Below are 19,081 nucleotides of genomic sequence, written 5' to 3'. Positions count from 1 at the left end.
ATATAAGCATTCATTTATTTTTCTTTCTTCTTGTTTCTTTTCTTTTTCTTTCTTCTTTTTGTTCCCTTCCCCCCTCCAATTATAGTCTGTACAGGCCAAAAAAGACTTAAAGATGCTCAGGGAGGAGGCAGCTCCTCAAAAAAGCAGAAGAGAAGCCACAAGACATCTGTGAACAACAAAAAGAAGAGTAAAACTGGTATGTACAGAAGCTCAGTGTGAAATGAAATGTGCAAATGCTGTGTGTCATTTGTTTGAATGATTACAGGAGATGAGTCTGGAAATAAAAGTTAGTTAGGACAGTGTTTTCCTCAGGAGTTCTTAATACTGTTTAAATGAAGAAACTACTCTTGCTGCATGGTGAAATGTTTTTAAATGTCTTATGTTATTTCTAGGCCTATTTCTAAGTTCCTTAATATTGTGTAATTTAGGGAGACTAAAAAGACACTTGTTAGAATTGGGACAGGAACCTCTGTGGCATGATAACTGCATGTTTTAGAGGTAACTGAATGGAACTGTAATTTTGCAAGAGGAGATTTTAGGGGTTACTGTGCCTTCCAGTACAAAATACAAAAATAATTCCAGAAGATTATTGGTATTCTTTTCTGCCTTTTATTGTAGTTTTAAAAGTTAATTGGAATAGAATCCATGGTACTGGGGAAGAGAAGCTTAATAAAAGCAGAAGGGTGTGTGTGTGTGTGTGTGTGTGTGTTAGAGAGACATATGCATGTGTTCAGGGGACTGCAAGATCAATTACTGCCTCATCTCACTCTCAAAAAATACCAGGGAGCAGTAAGCTTGAGAGTGAAGCGAGTAGGATAGCTGCAAAAAACAGTTAAAGCAAGTTAAATGCTTTGCCTTTTCTTCTCTCTCTTTCTATTCCCTCCATCTGCCTTTCTTTTTCTTTTAACAGCTTTTACAAAAAGTCTGTACTTTGTGGTCTGAACAGGTGGTTGCTTTCAACCCACCTGCCCTTCATGTTCATTGATCTCCTTTTCACATTCTCTCATCCTTTTTCATTTCATTTCACTAATGTCCTCCCTCTGTAATCCTTGCTCCTTTCCTCACCCCAGGAACAAATGTAACAAAACAAACTGAATTTGCAGAACTAATCATACACCATTTTTAGCTTTGCTGTTGTTCCTTTTGAGCTGGTGAATTTATCCCTTTTTCTTAATCTGTTTCTTCATCAGGTTGCAAGCACTTCAAAGTTAGAATTGTTTCTTGTGCCAAGTACAGTCTTTGGTGTTTATGTGATCTGTTAAGATTTCAGACACTGCTGTATGTAATGAGGGCAATAAATAGGTAAAATGTGGAGTCAGTTGTGAGCAAAAAATGCTTTTTTCAGAATTCAGATATACCAGTTAAAGTTGCTTTCGTAGCAGCTTCTGTTCTTGCAGACATCAGCAGTGCTACAGCTTGCTGAGTTCTTTCGTACCAGGTGTTTGGCTTCTTCAGTGTAGGTCACCAAATGATAAAAACCAGAATGAAAAGACTTTCAGGTTTCATTTTACCAAGACCTAGACCAGGTGCAATTGAGCCATAAATGTCTCTTGTTTAATATTAATTGAATGTATTTTCAAGTGATGGAGATTCTGCAGCTTCCCTAAGCGTTTTATCCCAGTGCTTCACTAGACTTCTGCTGAATTATTCTGTGGATTTTGATTCCCGTAGGCCCATGTAATGGCTATTAATCTACCTGCAAAGCAAGAAACTGGACGGTGTTTCTAGTGCAAGCTTTCACTTTCACAGCCTGACAGAATTAGGGGGGGCCCACTACATACTGGATTTGTGGTCTGTTCTTTAGGCAGTAGTGAAGTAAACAGCCAGATGTGTCAAGCTTCTATACCAGGACAGATGATACCATTTTAGAGCAAAAGGATTTTGGTCAAATAAACTCCTGTTAAATGAAAATTGGCGCAGGGGTAGCTTCTGCTATGTTCAGCTTGGGCAGGAAGGTTGCTTTGTTTTGAAACCATGTATCTTCTTGTTTCTTCAGCAAACAGCAGTGACAGTGAAGAACTATCTGCTGGTGAAAGTGTGTCCAAGTCTCAGTCAACAAAATCTGTTTCTACTAGCATGAAATCTCACCAAACCAAATCACTTACAAGAACACAGTCCCCAGGAAAATGTGGGAAAAATGGAGAGAAGGAGTCTGATCTCAAAGAACCGAATAATCGTTTGCCCAAAGTTTACAAATGGAGTTTTCAAATGTGTAAGTATGTACTTCAGAACAAACCCACTATGGTCGTGTGGTAGAGCATAAGAAGGGTTTTTGAATATTGTGGATTTTGGTTTTTCCCCCTACAGTTATTCCAGCCTCAGTTTGCTTTGTTTTGTGATAAATCCTGGTTAATTAAAAATACAAACTAAAACAACACCACCCCAGCAAATGAGCAGCTACAAACACACACAGCATGCTAATCAGAAAACTACTGCTGCAAAAGAATTTGGTTTCACAGTTGCAGTGCAGGAAGCTGCCTGTATCACATTCTTCCAATACTGTTTTTTTAGATATGGCTCCTCAACTGACCTGCTGTTCTTGCCATTCTGTGTGGACTTTTTTCCTTCCATTTTGCTGTATTGAACCAGGACATGTTTACTATTTCTAATAATAATAACTTCCAGTATGTTTGAAAGGATTATGCATTTGCCTATCTGTAAAACAGTTGCCTCAACTTTAATGCAACTTCTTAATTGCCTCTCCTCTATTGCAGCATTGTTTGCAATGGGAAGAAATAAGAGAAAGTATTAGCTGGTTCCTCAATATAATAAGCAAATTAATGAAATAATTATTTAAAACCAAAAGTGCTATTTTTAGCCCTCTCTCTTACAGCATCTGTATATTTGTCTGATCAGCAATAAATGTTAGTACCAACCATGGATGCATAGCATTGCATTAGTTGCTTTCCTTTGCTTTTAAAGGTCAGATTGAAACTGTGTGCAGTGACTGATTTAAATTACTTCTTAAAGTAATCCCTAGTATCTCCCCCAGTATTCACAGATGACCTTAGTGTATGCCAAGTTTCTCAAGCTCTCAGAACATCATGCTTTGCGTTTTTCTGTGCTCTGTCCCAGGCTGCTGTTGCTCACCTGAAGTGAGACCAGGAAATAGCTGGCACAGCATGCTGTGCAGACACATCTGCTGAATTTTCTCCCCCTTTTTTTTAATTTCTGCCAGCAGCATGCCCAGGGAATTCTCCACTTAGCCAGCTGTTTCTGCAGTCAGGGAATCTGACTCTGCCTCCAGTCCTGAATCCCAAGTGTAACTCTGCTTTAAAAGTGTTTTTTCTCCTACTACTTCTGCACAGTCAAGTTACTTTCTGCTGCTTTTCAGGACTATGTAATACAATAGATCTTCGTTCTCACTTACTGGTCTGCTGAGATTCATTGGGCAGATTTCCTCTGCAATACACTTAAAGAGCTTTTGCCCCTTCCTTTCTTTGTACCTTGGCAACATGGCACATGCTAAATTTACTTGGCAGAATTTGGATTTTTGAGTGCTGTTTAACACGTTTCCTGCTGTTTCAAGCACCTAAGACACTTGTAGTGTCTTTGAGCTTTCCTCATTTTCCCACAGCCTAATATAGTTCTGGCTTTTGTCCCGTTGGTACTGGCTTCCTTATAGGTGGTTGTGGATGTTATACACCCCACAGCAGCTTAAATGATTCTTAAATGTCTTCAAATAGTGTGTTTCCAGGGTGGCTTACCTGTGACTGAAGGGGAATGAATTGAAATTGTTCCTACTGCTTGTGCCCTTCACAGCCGTGGTGTGGAGAGCTCCCAGCTAGATACAGCCAGAGGAGCAGCTCCTGTCCATCGGAATGCCAGAGAGGAGGTCCTCTTTAGTTATATGTTACAGCCTGTATGCTATGGACTCTGTTAGAACCACCCCACAGCTATTCAAATTCCTGTTACCTGCTACTTTTGTAACAATTGTAGTCAGACAGGACTGACCTTCTTGCTGAGCTCTAGCAAGTACTCAAAACAGCAGGCTTAAAGCTACTTTTAGCCCGTGTTCACCACTTGTCTTTTTTGTTTGGTTGGGGACTGTATGTGTTTTCTTCCTCCCACTTCCTTAACAAAAAGACTTATCTATGGTGGTAGCTTTTAAAAATAAACAAAGAAAACCCAAAAAACAACCAAACAAAAAAACCCAAAATAAACCCATAAAACCCAAAAAATGAACAAAGCTTCTGATAGTAAACAGCAGCTGCTCTTGCTGTGTTTCTTGGCTTTCCTGTCTGCTATGTCAAAGCACATCACTAAGATCCGAGTGCTTGCCACTTCACACTTGGGAAATGTTACAATGCAATCATTAACAGGGATTGTTTAATTTGCAGCCGACTTGGAAAATCTGACTAGCGCTGAGCGCATAACAGTCCTCCAAGAAAAACTGCAGGAAATCAGGAAACATTACCTGTCCTTGAAATCTGAGGTGGCTTCCATTGACCGAAGAAGAAAGCGCTTAAAGAAGAAAGAGCGGGAAAGTAAGTGCTGGGAACTAAATCCTGCTTCTAAAGGGATAAATTTGCATGTCATGTTATTGAGATGCTAACCAATCATGGATAATTTGGGGGGAAGTATGTGCCATTAGGAGCATGGGTTGGTTTGTTGAAGACAACAGCTTTATTATAATCTTTAGAAGGTACAGTTCAGATATCGGGGGGGAAACATTAAAAAGGCACACAATTTGTTTAATGCTGTCTAGGCAGAACTACTTTGTACAGAAAAATTAACATTTCTAAGCAGTGAAAATAGTGTCTAAGGTTATTAGTACTTTATAGCTTTTCTTTGATACACAATAATTTACTATAGTATTGCTTCTGTGTCTGATTAGTGCATTCCCCTTAGAATGAAGTGATTTATTTTATGAGTTTAAATGAGACCATACATTTAATCTCTCATGGTTCTGGTTAGACTGTGTAGTACCTGAAGCGGGCCTACAGGAAAGGTGGAGACAGATTTTACAAGGGCATGTAAGAAGAGGACAAGGTGTAGGGGTAATGGTTTTAAACTAGAGCAGGGTAGATTTAGATTGGACATTAGGAACAAGACCTTTACTGTAAGGGTGATAGAACACTGGCACATGTTGCCCAGGGAGGTGGTAGAGGCTCCATCCCTGGAAACATGTAAGGTCAGGCTTGATGGGGCTCTGAGCAATCTGAACAAGTTGGGGCTATCTCTGCTTACTGCAGTGGAGTTGGACAAGATGACCTCTAGAGGTCCCTTCCAACCCAGTTCATTCTGTGGTTCTATGATTCCCCTGAAGCTGCTTTAGCTGTTGCTGTAGGGAATGTTCTAGTATGCTGCCTCTTAGGAGCATTAGAAGGATTATTTTTTCCTTGTCTTCTTCATCTGCACATGTAAGAGTTCACTGGTTGTAAGAAGAAAGACTGAAATGCCACCTGTAGTAAGATTTTATGGCTGCAACCATCACACAATAACTGCAGTTACTTCATGGTTGCCAGAGCAAGGGTGTACAGGAAGATTTAGTGCTGGAATAAGGTTCCCACAGGAAAGAAAGGGAACAGGTGCATCTACTGGTGGGTCAGGAAGGAAGCTGGTGTCTGCCTTGGATAGTGAACCAAAGCTGGAAGGGGCAATGCTGTGCTGTCTTGCACACAGCCAAAGCCCTGTCTCAGAGTATTTCCCACAAAAAATAGGGAATAGAGGTTATTGTTTTTTCTTTTTAGTTACTATGTTTTAGTTGCTGGATTAGGTATATCCCAAAATTTGTTGTTGAATAGGAAAACATTTTTATTGCTTAATTTGTAAATCTTTGACCTGTGTTTTCCTGTGCAGGTGCTGCTACTACATCATCTTCCTCCTCATCACCTTCTTCTAGTTCCATTACAGCTGCAGTTATGTTAACTTTAGCAGAACCATCTATGTCAAGTTCATCACAGAATGGAATGTCAGTTGAGTGCAGGTGACAGCAGGACTTGCCAAAGCACTTTGCACTTAATGGCTGCTGAGGGCCACTCTTTTTTCTTTTTTTTTTCTCTTTTTTTTTCTTTTTTTTTTTATACTGCACAGTGGCACAAAATTCAGACAAGCACTATTTTGTATTTAAAGTTGTTTCTTGACAAGCTAACTTTGCACTTAAGTGCACTTTTATGAAGAAAAAGTACAACAAACTGCTTTTCCTCAAGCAATAATTGTTTCCAACTTGTCTGGGAATTGTAAGTCTAGTGACTCGAAGGCCTTCCACTGTGGCTGGCAAATGGAGGCTGTTCACTGCCTGTAGAGACAGGACAATAAGCATATAGTTGTTGAGTTGATCTAAATAAATGTGATCAGGCTTACTCTATTCCCTCATATTTTGTTAAAGCTGGAACATTTGATATTTTTCCATTTATTTATGACAAATATTGAACCTATTTTCATTTGTACAAGCTAATTGTTTTTTAACGGCTAAGTCACCTTACAGTGGCTTTAATTGTATATGTCAAGCACATGTATTCAATTAAAAACCTGAAATTAGTAGGATGTTTGACATCGGTCCTCATAACCAAATACGAAGATTCCTTTAAAACAAACAAACAAAACCACAATAATAATAATAAAAAAAAAGAAGACTGACTAATGTTTACAGGTTTGAATTGGGCTTAAATAGGTTACTCTGGGTTTTAAGAACCCGTTAATTGGAATGAAACTACTGTACTTTGCCATTTTTCTATAAAACAGTATTTTTTTTTTATTTTGATAAAAATGCATTATGAAAAAGAAAGAAAATGGCTAACTGTATTAAATCTTAATGTATAAAGATTGTATTTAGCCAGTTTAAAGTGTATATTTATTCATAATGGATTATAACAGTTATATTTTTGTGTTCTCTTGTAAATGTTTCTTTTCCCTTAAAGCAACAAATATTTCATTTGTAATGCTTATTTTATTACGAGCTTCAAAGAGAGGACTTCAAGACAGAGTAAGGTGTGAAGTTATAATTTGTGGTTGCTGATATGAACACTGCCACAAAAGGGTAGTTGTTTTTAAAATGAATAGCTAGCTGAGTGGTAGACATTTAATTTTTTAAATGCCTTGTACAAATTCCAAAACCAACTTCAAACTGTTTTCACTTGTACTGATTTTATGTTGTATGGATCCCAAGCTCTCTCCTGTTAATTATATACCTTTGTAAGACATTTGTATATTGCGGAAGTGTTCATTCAAGCTATTTAATACCTGGCACTGTTAATACACAGTACTTTATTGTACAGATTGTTTTACTGTTTTAATTGTAGTTCTGTGTACTTCTTTTGCCTGGGGAAATAGGGGCTGGCATGTTTTTCTTTGTTTTCTGGCAATACAACATGTAAGAATTCAGAGCATTTTGTTTGTAGATGCTAGTGTCAGAATCCTTTACATTTGACTTTTCTAAGAAAAGCATTTTCAGTCTTCATAGTGTGTGCTTACGGTTAACTGATTTTATTGAAAATGGTTTCAAAGTATTCAGAATTGTACAGGACTGTAAAAAATTTGTTGACAAACATTGAAGGAAAAGCTTATAGAAAAAAGCTATAAAATATATATTAGGTTCTGCAGAAAATGGAGAATTATGTAATATATTGTACAAATGTAAGCAAAGGCCTCTGAAATAAAATGCCATAGTTTGTGAATCCCTGATTTTGTTTCTAACATTTTAATTAAGCAACCTTAGTGTGCATTAAAATGACGTCAAGCTACAGAATCAGTTTAGCCAATAAAGATAACCTAGAGCAGGTACATTGGCCCTACTTTTCCTCTTAGCAATTAATTAAAATTCATGCTCTTTTTCAGTGGAATGGGAAAACTTGGCCCAGTGTAATCATTAAGACAGGACCAGTTGAAAAAAGATGAATTTTGATTCACATTAGTTCAGGTAGTTTGAAAATGTAAGATGAAGCTCCTGAAGATTCTTGCTGACTTCTAATACCAACTGCATCAAGTTCACATTCGACAGAAGTGAAACTGGAATAAAACTTAAGAGTATTCGGTGCTTAAATCATGTCTGGCTGTAGGTCAGTTGACTGAAATACTATTACACCTGCAAAATGACAGATTTTACTGAGGAGACTGATAAATGACAAGTGATTATAAGCTTTATAAACATTGCTAGTACATTAGTAACTACCAGTGATTTGAGACTGCAGAGCAATTTCAATCATGCTATTCAGAGAATATTCACTTAAGTTTAGCAGAATCAATCATAATTGTTCACTTCTACCTTGCAGTCTCAGTAGGGTAACTGGTATTGATTTAACTGGAAACTGCATCTGAGCAAGCAAGAGCAAATTCAGCTCTCCCCTCAGTACTAGTTCTTGGTCAGCTCTGTTTTAGTGCCAGCATTTTTGCTTGGATGTGACAATTGTTGACTCCTGTTATAGCTGAGGTTTTGCTTGTTTAGTTGTTTTAAATGGGGATCATTAGTCACCTCCCCACTCACAAATTGAGTTGTTGCATAAATAGGATTTTTGCTGTTCTTTAATACAGAAATTATTTATTTCATGCTGTACTTCTCATACAGTTTAATGGCTAGTCAAAAATCTGTTTGGGATGTTTTATATTGCACCTCTTCTGTGATGCAGTTCTCCAAATGGTACTTACAGATTCATGTTTCTTGGGTCCCAATAGTTACAAAAGAAGGTGCCTTTGGCAAACTGTTAGCCCTGCAATTTCATCCCATGTTCCAGTGAGTCAAACATCAGTTCATATATTGCAATGCAGCTTTAAGCACGGATGTGCTCCCTGCTTGGCATGCATGCTGCTTAAAGCTGAGGAAGCTTCCTTCCCAATAGCAGTGATTGCTGGGCTGCGTCCATACTTTCATAGCTGGACTACTTGTTTTGCCTTCAGTTTTGACCACTGGTGCTGACAAAACTGCTGACACTGGCCGTGCAAAAAGTGCGTAAAATACCACAACAGAAGCAGCATTTGTATTTGCTTCAGCCTTTAAGTGCTTACTAATTTTTTATGCCTTTCCAATTTTTATCACAGCATCTAACATTTAAAATTACATTCTGAACAGGCAGGTCTAAAAGGAGATCCCAACTAGATGCCTATTCATTGAGTTAGTAACAGATCAAACTGCCTTATGCACCACCTGCACTTCGGCCTGGGTTGCAAAATGCACTGCTTAAGAATTAGCCTAGCAAAAAAAGTGTTTTCCAGTTGGATCAGTTGTCCAGTCCTATCCCCATAGCTGCAGCAGCAAGATCAAGCGCCTGCCTCTGCTGGCTACAGAGTGAAGCTGAGGGTAGGAGGTCTGACTGGTTCCTTGTTCTTCTGTCCCTCCGGCCCCCCGTTCTTAAATCTCCGAGTTTCTGATGGAAAAATCCCTTACATGTTTTAAAAGCCTGGTGCAGGTTCCACATACAGCTGAAACAATCCAGAAAGAATCTGACTGCCTGAGTCATGCTCTGGGATGAGCTCTCTTGTGGTCTAATAACTTATTGCTTAAAACGGCTTTAACTGCTTAGTGGCCTGGGGCTCTGTGCACTTTCTATGACCCACTTTTGTTTGTAAGACCAAATCTGTTTCACACAAACAAGTCATGGACAACATTCAGTTCTGGGTGGGCTCTAGACTCCTCTTCTCCCTTTGTGTTTTCTAATCTTTTTCCAGGTTCGTCTGAAGATGAACTACTTTAGAAGTGGCTGCACCAGCAGAAAGATGTTTTCTGCAAGATCACCCACTCTAGCCCCTGTGCACTTTAACAAGACGGTTGGAGTAAGCCCTCTTCCACAGCCATTAGTGCAGGTTTGCAGCAGAAGCGCTGCTGGAACACGAGGCAGCCTGACTGAGCAAACTTGGTGGCTTCCATTTAGTCTACATTCTGGGACAATGAGAACATCTTGCACAGGCTTTAAGTGGGAGTTTAGGGGGCTGTGGGACTGGGGGGGTTGTTTGTGGATTTTCTAATGTCATCCTGGACAGGGCCTAGGTAGCAATGATGAAATGACAGAAAATGATGCTTCCACGGCAACACAGGGCAAAGAAATGTGTTCTTTCTCCAGACAACAGCAACGTTCGTTTTTAACCACTTCTCGCACTCTCAACCACTTTAAGTGATTTTAAGTAGAAAGTGCGTAGGAAGACATAAGTAATCACAGAGTAATTTCCATTTCCTTCTCGGATGGAGGTGAGCACGGCAGGTTTTGAGTTGAGGGTCTTGGAAAATAAATGAAACAACCTACCAGACGCTTCTCCTCGCCCAAGCCGCGTGCAACAACCACCGCCGGTATTCTGCGTGTTGAGGGGCGGGTTTCCGGCGAGCGGCGGGAGATGGAGCGGACATGGTGTTCTGCCTGGCGCCTCCGCCGTGTCCAGCCCCTCGAGGGCGACAGCCCCGTTCCTCCATCACCTTCCCGTCCCTCCTTCCATCACCATCCCTTCGCTCCACCCTCCCTCCGCCTGCGCTGGTCTCGCGCGCCGGAAGTGATGCGCACCGCGTGTGCTCCCGTCACGCCACGAGGAGCCATGGGGGCTAAGCAGCGCGGCTTGGAGACGCGGGGGGCGCGGGGCCCGCCGCCACCGGGGAAGAGGGCGCGTGGTGAAGCACCGCCACTCTCTCCCCGCGCGCGGGGAAGAGGCGGCGGGGGCGCGGGCGGCGCAGAGGAGTACGTGGTGGGGCAGGTGGCGGGCAGCCTTTGGCCCGACGCGGCCCCTGACGCGCCGCTCGCGCGCCTCTTCAGCTGCTCCGCTGCCGGCGTCGCGCCGGCGCTGGTGCCCGTGACGGGGGTGAGTGCCGCACTTGCTCCTCGGCCTGCCGCCGAGACGGGCTGTGTGGGCTCTGCGGGGGCGGGTGCCCTCCTGCCTTGCGTCTTTGTGTCCGCGGAACGCTAAATAAGGGTCGTGGGCGATGGGCGGGAGGACAGGAGGTTTCGCGAGGGCGCGGTTAGGCCAGGGTAATTCTTCCTGGGAGCCGAGGGGGAAATGGGTGGCGTGCGAGGCCGCCGGTTGCGCTTTGCGGCGCGTTGTGTCCCCCGTGATCCTCTGCCCTCGGGGCTGGAGATGCCGTAAGGACGCGAGACTGGGTGGGCGGGCGGGCAGGCGGATCTGGGCTCGGGAGGCGCCACTGCTTGGGGCTGTTGGCTTTGGTTAGTGACTCTCCAGATAAATGTCTATACAGTAACCGTAGGGCGTTTCTAGAAGTTTTGGTTTGTTTTAAGGAAAACAAGAAAAGAAAGTGGACAGAAGTGGAGAAAGTGGCAGAAGACCAGAGTTCATCTGTCATACAGGAACCTCCTATAAAACCAAAGAAAGTCAGAAAGAATGAACTTTCAAAAGCAGAGAAAGAACTATCAAACAGGTGAGATACTATTTCATAGTATTGTTTAAACAATATCTGGATTAATCCTGAAATCATGAGTGCAGTGAAGCAGTAGTTTCATTCCACCGTTCATCTTGAACTTCATGCTTAAGAAGATTATTTTTAAGGATACCGTAAAACATTTCTGTTGTTTGCTACAGGTAGTAAATAGTTCTAGCTTCCTGAAGTTCTAGGTCCATGGAGTGCAATTCCCTGATAGAGAGCTATCAGGTCATTGCAGGGGGTGATGCTTTCTAACTCTAGTTGGCTTTATCCATCAGACCTGCAGCCCAAGGGGCAGACGTGGTTTCAGCAGCAGCAAGGTACCAGGCAGAGTTAGCTCTCCTTGCCAACACTTGCCCTCTACCATGACACACAAAACTTTGTTACACTGTTCTCATAAATACTCTAGATTAAACCAAGATGCTGTCAGTGCAGTCAGGAAGCACTAGTTTCTGTATAATGATGTTTGGATAGTGAACTCTGGCTGATAGTAGCACAAGGCTAACACATTGGTCTCTCTCTGGCACTGCATCTTGTTGCATCTTCTGCACCCGTGAAAATTGTTTGTTGCTTTGGTGTTGGTAGCTTTATGGAAGCCTCTTCAGGTTTTATTTTTCATGCTGTTATGGCAAGTTTGGATAAATAAAGATTTATTCCTACACAGATAATCAGACTAAAAACTCCTTTGGGATCTGTCTTGGATACTGGGAAGAATTAAATTTCTCCTTAGTTTCAGTGTGCAAAGATGATATATTTTTTTTTCTCCCCTTCAATTGTAGAGGATATCAAATTATTTAATTGTGGATTTGTCTTTTAGAACTTCTACTAAATAGCAAATGCAACGTCTCGGAGACAGAAAATAGCTTTCCATTTATGGAATGGTCAGATCTATTTGTTTAATGCGTAACAAGCAAAAGAATATTACATTCAGTGTTGAATGTAATAATTTGAAATGTAAGTTAAAATAATTGTCTTGGAAGCTTTGATTTTTTTTTTGACCTAAACTCTGTTTTCTCCCATCAATTATAATTTACTTTTTTTTTTTTTTTCCTGATAAGAGAGAGCACTTTGGTGCAGGCAGATGAAAAGGAGAAAGAAAAACTGTTTCAAAACAAAGCAAAGCCAAGAAAAAGTGCTTCTCATGCCATCACCAGACGTGTTGTTAATTCAGATAAAGGCACTACTGCGAAACAAAAAAAGGGGGAAAAGGTGATCGACGAAACGGTAGGCAGAAGAACAGTGTTTGTTGGAAACCTGCCTGTCAGCTGTACTCGTCAGGTATGTGAGAGGATTCTGTCAGCTAAAAGGACTGAAAATTGACACAACAGTTCTTAGTTTGAGAGAATATTTTCATCTGAGGAATGGCACATACTGTGACTAAAATTGCTTTTGGGGAAAGTAAGAAATAATGCTTGTTACCAAAAGGCCGTTCTTTTTGTTTTAGTGGAGCTAGGCTTTCTACAACAGTGGATGCAGTTGGTCTGTATTTAGTAGAATTGATTAGTTTCTGTTTTAGTGTGTGTGGGGAAAAACCCCACCAAGAAATGAGAACTACAGTGACAAAATTAATCTGCTTCTAATTTTGAATGTGAATGAGATTGTTGCATAAAATACATTGTTTATATTTCCTTCCATGGTAAGGGGTACACATTTTGGCAATCTGTAAGATTAAGAATCTGCCACAAGAAACACAGAAAGTTACAAACTACTTGCTTATTTTTAGTTGCCCTTTAATAGAAATGGAAGCAACATGCAAATAGTCTAAAAATAGTCTTAACTAATAAATGTTCAACAATAATTTTTATTACCAGGATGCAAATATGTATTCAATATTTGTACTATTTTTTGTTTAGGCACTGAAATCTCTTTTTAAGGAGTATGGACGAATAAAATCTGTTCGGTTCCGGTCTTTGGTATGTTGTTTCTTTCAATGTTACATAACGATATTTCTGGATCTTAAATGGTAGTATTCATAAGGCTTGCTGGAACGAGTCCAGAGAAGGGCAACAAAGTTGGTGAGGGGTTTGGAACACAGCCCTGTGAGGAGAGACTGAGGGAGCTGGGGCTGCTTAGCCTGGAGAAGAGGAGACTCAAGGGTGACCTTGTTGCTCTCTACAACTACCTGAAGGGATGTTGTAGACAGGCAGATGTTGGTCTCTTCTCCCAGGCAGTCAGCACCAGAACAAGAGGACACAGTCTCAGGCTGCACCAGGGGAGGTTTAGGCTGGATGTTAGGAAGAAGTTCTACACAGAGAGAGTGATTGCCCATTGGAATGGGCTGCCCGGGGAGGTGGTGGAGTCGCCGTCATTGGAGGTGTTCAGGAGACTTGATGGGGTGCTTGGTGCCATGGTTTAGTTGATTAGGTGGGTTGGATTGGTTGATGGATTGGACGCCATGATCCTGAAGGTCTCTTCCAACCTGGTTTATTCTATTCTATTCTTATTCAGAAGCAGCCTTGGGTGTATATTTTTTGCCATTAGAGAAAGCCTTGGAGATTTTACCACAGAGGCACCACTAGGGGTGTATCTCTCCTTGCATTAGGTTTTGTTTTTCCTGTAGCAGCAGCTAATAGTATCAGAGCTGTATGCAAGAAGAATGCTGTTAATATTGCACATTAGCTAAGGCATTGCTTACCTATTTTTAAATCATATTAATAAAGATGCTTTGATTATAAGTTAGCATGCTCTGTAAAATACTTGAAGGTAATAGTCTTGGAACTCAGGTAACTTAACTGATGAAGTCAAAGCAATCTATCCAATTCTGAGGTCTTTCTATCAGCTGTAGGAATAACCACTTCCATCATTTACTCACTGTACTGGCAACATTGCTTTGGGTGGGAATGGTGCCTGTTTGAATTGTTCTTTGTCTTCAGGAAAAAAAAATCTGAGATAAATTGATACTAGGCCCACTTAACTAAAGCTCTTTTTATCTTAAAGGTTCCAGCAGAAGCTACTTTATCCAAAAAGTTGGCAGCAATAAAGTAGGTTCCTTGTGAATTTCTTGCTTTGTTTCTCAGCAGAATATTTAAGTGCTGGAATTTGCCTGTTTCGTTATATAATTATTTTTATTTAGTTATGTGTTTCTTTTGTAATTACCTTTGTCTATGTAAAGTTTTTCCAACAAGTGAAAAGTAATTATCTGCCTGGTATACCAGTAATTTATTACCTTTGGTTGTGTTTCTTTATATTTTAGGAAGGAGGAAGATGCTAATAGCATAATTTCTTTGGATACATTTCTGAGCTGAGGAAGCTTGATCAGGCTGCACATATAGGCTTTACAAGATGTAGGCTAGCTTGACCTTTAAGAAAAATTAAGTTGTTACTGTGGATAAAACAAGAGGCATAAATGTGTTTAACAAGAAGTGCTTGTGCATTGCACACCATGAGAATTGTTAAAACAGTATGTGTCTTTTTCATGTTCCAGGAATAAAGTGCACCCTAATGCGAAGTTCATTAATGCTTATGTTGTATTTGAGGAAGAATGTGATGCTGTTGAGGCTCTTAAGGAGTAAGTCTCAGGTTTTTTCCCCATTCCCTATTGAAGAGGTAGATTCACAGGTAAATTTAAACTACCTCCTCCCTTTTGCTTGAATCAATAAAATGATTTTTCAGATTTTAAAAGTAAGTAGCTTTTTGAGTAATGCTATGCAGTGTCATTGCAAATTAAGTAACCTGTTTAATTTGAAACCCCTTTTGCTTTCGGTTACAAAAGAAATGGACGAGAAATTGCTAGTGGATTTCACATCAGAGTTGACATCGCATCAAAAAGCAGTTTGGTAGGTAAGATGTGTGACTAGAAAAGCCCTTTTATGTTTGCTGCCTTTTTTCCCCCCCTGTAATAAAGAACTGTCTTCTTTCTTGTTTTCTTTAGCATGACAATAAAAGGTCAATATTCTTGGGAAATCTCTCATATGGTAAGTCTGAAATGGATTGTTATACATTGTTACTTAACACTTATGTAATCTGTTGATATTGGGGGTGGTATTCATTGATGTTTAGGTAGCTAAATGTCTTTTGCCGGAATTAATTTTTTTAATAGTAGTTTTATTTTTAGCTGCAACACCTAAAGGCATTGTAAATTTTGGGCAGGTTCTGCAGATTAATTTTCTTTATTGTAGCTGGTTGTTGCTTGGTATGTTTAAAATAAATATGACTGGACTGCATAGGCCATACTTTCAAAACTATGTTAAATGTGTACTGATACTTGTTTATGAACTAATTCCAAGTAATAAACATCTTGCACAAAAAGCAGTTTGGACATTAGCAGTACTCTGTAAAAGGCTCAAGCTGCTGAGGTCTTTTCTCAGCATATTTGAGTCCCATTGCTGTAACTAACCCAGTATTAGTAAATTCAGTGTTTCCACTTAGCAGAGATAGGGTTATATCTGTGTGAGGAGGTTTACCATAGTATGAAGTAAAGCTATAGAGAAAAGAGAATAAACCTGTATTTTTGTGTTGCTACCATCGCACTTGTCTGTTTGCATGGGCATGAGACTGAGAAAGCCTTACACATCAGAACAATGGTATAGCAACTGTGATTGGAAACTTAAGTCCCTTCATGATTCAGCTAAAATTCATGGCTCAGGTAATGAGTATTAGACTTCAAGAAATGCCAGCTCAAGCTCATTGTCATCGACATTGATTCTTAGAGAATCTAGCGCAAGAAAAAGATACAAAAATGTAGCACAAATCTTCATTTCCACTGCATTCAAATAATAAATATAATTGTGTGAAAAGTTTATTTTAGACTTTGTCTTTGTTCTTTTTTGTCATTTAATTGTACTCTTTTAGAGAATCATTAACTGTCAAAGCAAACAGCCCTTTGTAAAGTCTGCATTGTTACCTTGCTGGCATTTTTCTGAACCGCTGGTATTTGTGTAAATATTAAAATAGTACACCCAAATCGGTAAACAGAAAATCTTTGGATTTGTGCCAGGCTTCAAAAGCTCTGAGTCTGAGTGAAGAAGCATGTGTTATTGTGTTTGCCTGCAGACATCAGTGACGATGCTGTGCGAGAACACTTTTCTGTCTGTGGAGGTGTAGTAGGAGTGCGAATTGTGAGAGACAGAAAGACTGGCTTGGGTAAAGGCTTTGGCTACGTTCTCTTTGAGGTACGTGTGAACGGTGTGCTTCAGGATGCTGGGAATCCTTCAAAATCCGAATTGGGATTTAAAATTTCTAAAAAATGTTAAATGTGTGGGCTTGTTTATATTATTCTTTGTTAGTATTAGTGCTGTTATTGTTGTCATTATTAATAGTAGTAGTTTATAACATTAAAGGGCAGCATTGACAGGGGAAGAGGGTACGTGTGTTAAAAGCTGTTTGGAAGACCAGGTCTCTGGAAGCAGAGAGCGAGCAAACTATTTTAGGTTGTGTACAAAGAAAAGCTGTAAAGCATTTTGATGGAAGAAATGAGCTTTAAGGGAAAGAGGGACAGCAGAATTCCTCGGTGTAATTACAATGGTCTCCCATTTCTTACATGTCAAATTACAAGTGGAATTCTTTCCTGCAGATAGTTTGCTTACTGGCTGCACTGTGGATTCAGTATGACTTCTTTCTTATGGCAGTCTCTCAGCTTCATCTTCCTTACTTTGCTTCCTGCAGCCTAAAAGTATTGTGCCCCAGTTTCCTCACACTGCTTTTAAACTGTCTGTTGCTATAGAATACAGATGCTGTACATCTCGCTCTGAAACTCAACGAGTCTAATCTTATGGGAAGAAAGATACGAGTGAAGCGCTGTGGAAAGAAGTGGAAAGCACCACGGAAAAGTGCAGATAAGAATACAGATGCTGTACATCAGCCTCTGAAGCAAAAGGAGTCTGATCTTACGGGAAGAAAGACACAAGCGAAGCACTGCGGAGAGAAGCGGAAAGCACCACAGAAAAGTGCGGATGAGAATACAGATGCTGTACATCAGCCTCTGATGCAAAATGAGTCTGATCTTATGGGAAGAAAGACACAAGCGAAGTGCTGTGCAGAGAAGTGGAAAGCACCACAGAAAAGTGTGGATGAGAATACAGATGCTGTACATCAGCCTCTGATGCAAAATGAGTCTGATCTTATGGGAAGAAAGACACAAGCGAAGCGCTGCGGAGAGAAGCGGAAAGCACCACAGAAAAGTGCAGATGAGAATACAGATGCTGTACATCAGCCTCTGAAGCAAAAAGAGTCTGATCTTATGGGAAGAAAGACACAAGCGAAGCGCGGCGGAGAGAAGCGGAAAGCACCACAGAAAAGTGCGGATGAGCATACGGATGCTGTACATCAGCCTCTGATGCAAAATGAGTCTGATCTTACGGGAAGAAAGACACAAGCGAAGTGCTGTGCAGAGAAGTGGAAAGCACCACAGGAAAGTGTGGATGAGAATACAGATGCTGTACATCAGCCTCTGAAGCAAAAGGAGTCTGATCTTATGGGAAGAAAGACACAAGCGAAGCGCTGCGGAGAGAAGCGGAAAGCACCACAGAAAAGTGCGGATGAGAATACAGATGCTGTACATCAGCCTCTGAAGCAAAACGAGTCTGATCTTACAGGAAGAAAGACACAAGCGAAGCGCTGCGGAGAGAAGCGGAAAGCACCACAGAAAAGTGCGGATGAGAATACAGATGCTGTACATCAGCCTCTGATGCAAAACGAGTCTGGTCTTACAGAAAGAAAGACACAAGCAAAGCATGGCGGAGAGAAGCGGAAAGCGCCACAGAAATGTGCAGATGAGAATACGGATGCTGTACATCAGCCTCTGAAGCAAAAGGAGTCTGATCTTACGGGACGAAAGACACAAGCGAAGCGCTGTGGAGAGAAGCGGAAAGCACCACTGAAAAGTGCGGATGAGAATACGGATGCTGTACATCAGCCTCTGATGCAAAAGGAGTCTGATCTTATGGGAAGAAAGACACAAGCGAAGACACAAGCGAAGCGCTGCGGAGAGAAGCGGAAAGCACCACAGAAATGTGCAGATGAGAATACGGATGCTGTACATCAGCCTCTGAAGCAAAAGGAGTCTGATCTTATGGGAAGAAAGACACAAGCGAAGCGCTGCGGAGAGAAGTGGAAAGCACCACAGAAATGTGCGGATGAGAATACAGATGCTGTACATCAGCCTCTGAAGCAAAAGGAGTCTGATCTTACGGGAAGAAAGACAGAAGCGAAGCACTGCGGAGAGAAGTGGAAAGCACCACAGAAATGTGATCAGAATACAGAGACTGTACATGTTGCTTTGAAGCTCAACAAGTCTAACCTTATGGGAAGAAAGATGGGAGTAAAGCGCTGTGGAGAGAAGCGGAAAGCACCATGGAAAAGTGCAGATCAGTCTCATCCTCGGAATAGAGCTAATAACACATTAAAAAACAGAAGCTGCTCTGATGAAAAAGCAATCCCATTAAAGAAGAACAGAAAACAAAAAGTACTAAAAACTATTCCTAGAAATAGAGCAGTGAAGAAAACAGGACAGTCTTTTGATGAAAAGAGCTATAACTGTGTTTATTATTGTTATAAAGAGTGATGTATACAAACCGTTCTGCCATAAATTTTGTTTGCTAATACAGCTGTAGTTGTTTGTATTCACTCTGGGGCTTTCATCTTTTTCTGGACAGTGGATAGAGGAGGTATGTGTCTGTACCTCAGTCAGTGCAGACACTGCATGGTCTTATATCTATGTTCTGGGCATATGCCTCCAGCTGAGGCTTTAACTGCAGGGGTTAGTTGAATTCTGAGAATTGGTCCAAGTAACTACAGAAAAAATGGCTTTTGTGCAGATTAACGCTGTGATGGTGTGCAAATAATGAATCC

General features: G+C 40.7%; 2 protein-coding genes across 3 annotated transcripts in view; both read left to right on the top strand.

The window, feature by feature from the left end:
- Positions 1-6,556, top strand: part of ARID4B (AT-rich interaction domain 4B) — an 85,144-nt gene extending 78,588 nt beyond the window's left edge. For both annotated transcript variants that reach the window (XM_054162273.1, XM_054162271.1), the window contains exons 21-24: positions 86-196; positions 1,997-2,212; positions 4,341-4,487; positions 5,803-6,556. In XM_054162273.1, coding sequence (XP_054018248.1) covers positions 86-196; positions 1,997-2,212; positions 4,341-4,487; positions 5,803-5,933 — 605 coding nt within the window. In that variant the 3' untranslated portion in view covers positions 5,934-6,556. The remainder of the gene's footprint in view (positions 1-85; positions 197-1,996; positions 2,213-4,340; positions 4,488-5,802) is intronic.
- A 3,895-nt stretch (positions 6,557-10,451) lies between these two features.
- On the top strand, positions 10,452-18,939 carry RBM34 (RNA binding motif protein 34). The gene is made up of 10 exons (XM_054162270.1): positions 10,452-10,719; positions 11,151-11,290; positions 12,352-12,571; positions 13,147-13,206; positions 14,231-14,274; positions 14,718-14,801; positions 15,006-15,069; positions 15,165-15,207; positions 16,286-16,404; positions 18,486-18,939. The coding sequence occupies exons 1-10, from the start codon at positions 10,459-10,461 to the stop codon at positions 18,792-18,794; spliced, it is 1,344 nt and encodes a 447-aa protein (XP_054018245.1). The 5' UTR covers positions 10,452-10,458; the 3' UTR covers positions 18,795-18,939.
- Positions 18,940-19,081: the final 142 nt, after the last annotated feature.

Source organism: Dryobates pubescens, chromosome 6 (assembly GCF_014839835.1).
Source record: "Dryobates pubescens isolate bDryPub1 chromosome 6, bDryPub1.pri, whole genome shotgun sequence".
Taxonomy (NCBI): domain Eukaryota; kingdom Metazoa; phylum Chordata; class Aves; order Piciformes; family Picidae; genus Dryobates; species Dryobates pubescens.
This window is presented reverse-complemented; position numbering and strand designations above follow the sequence as displayed.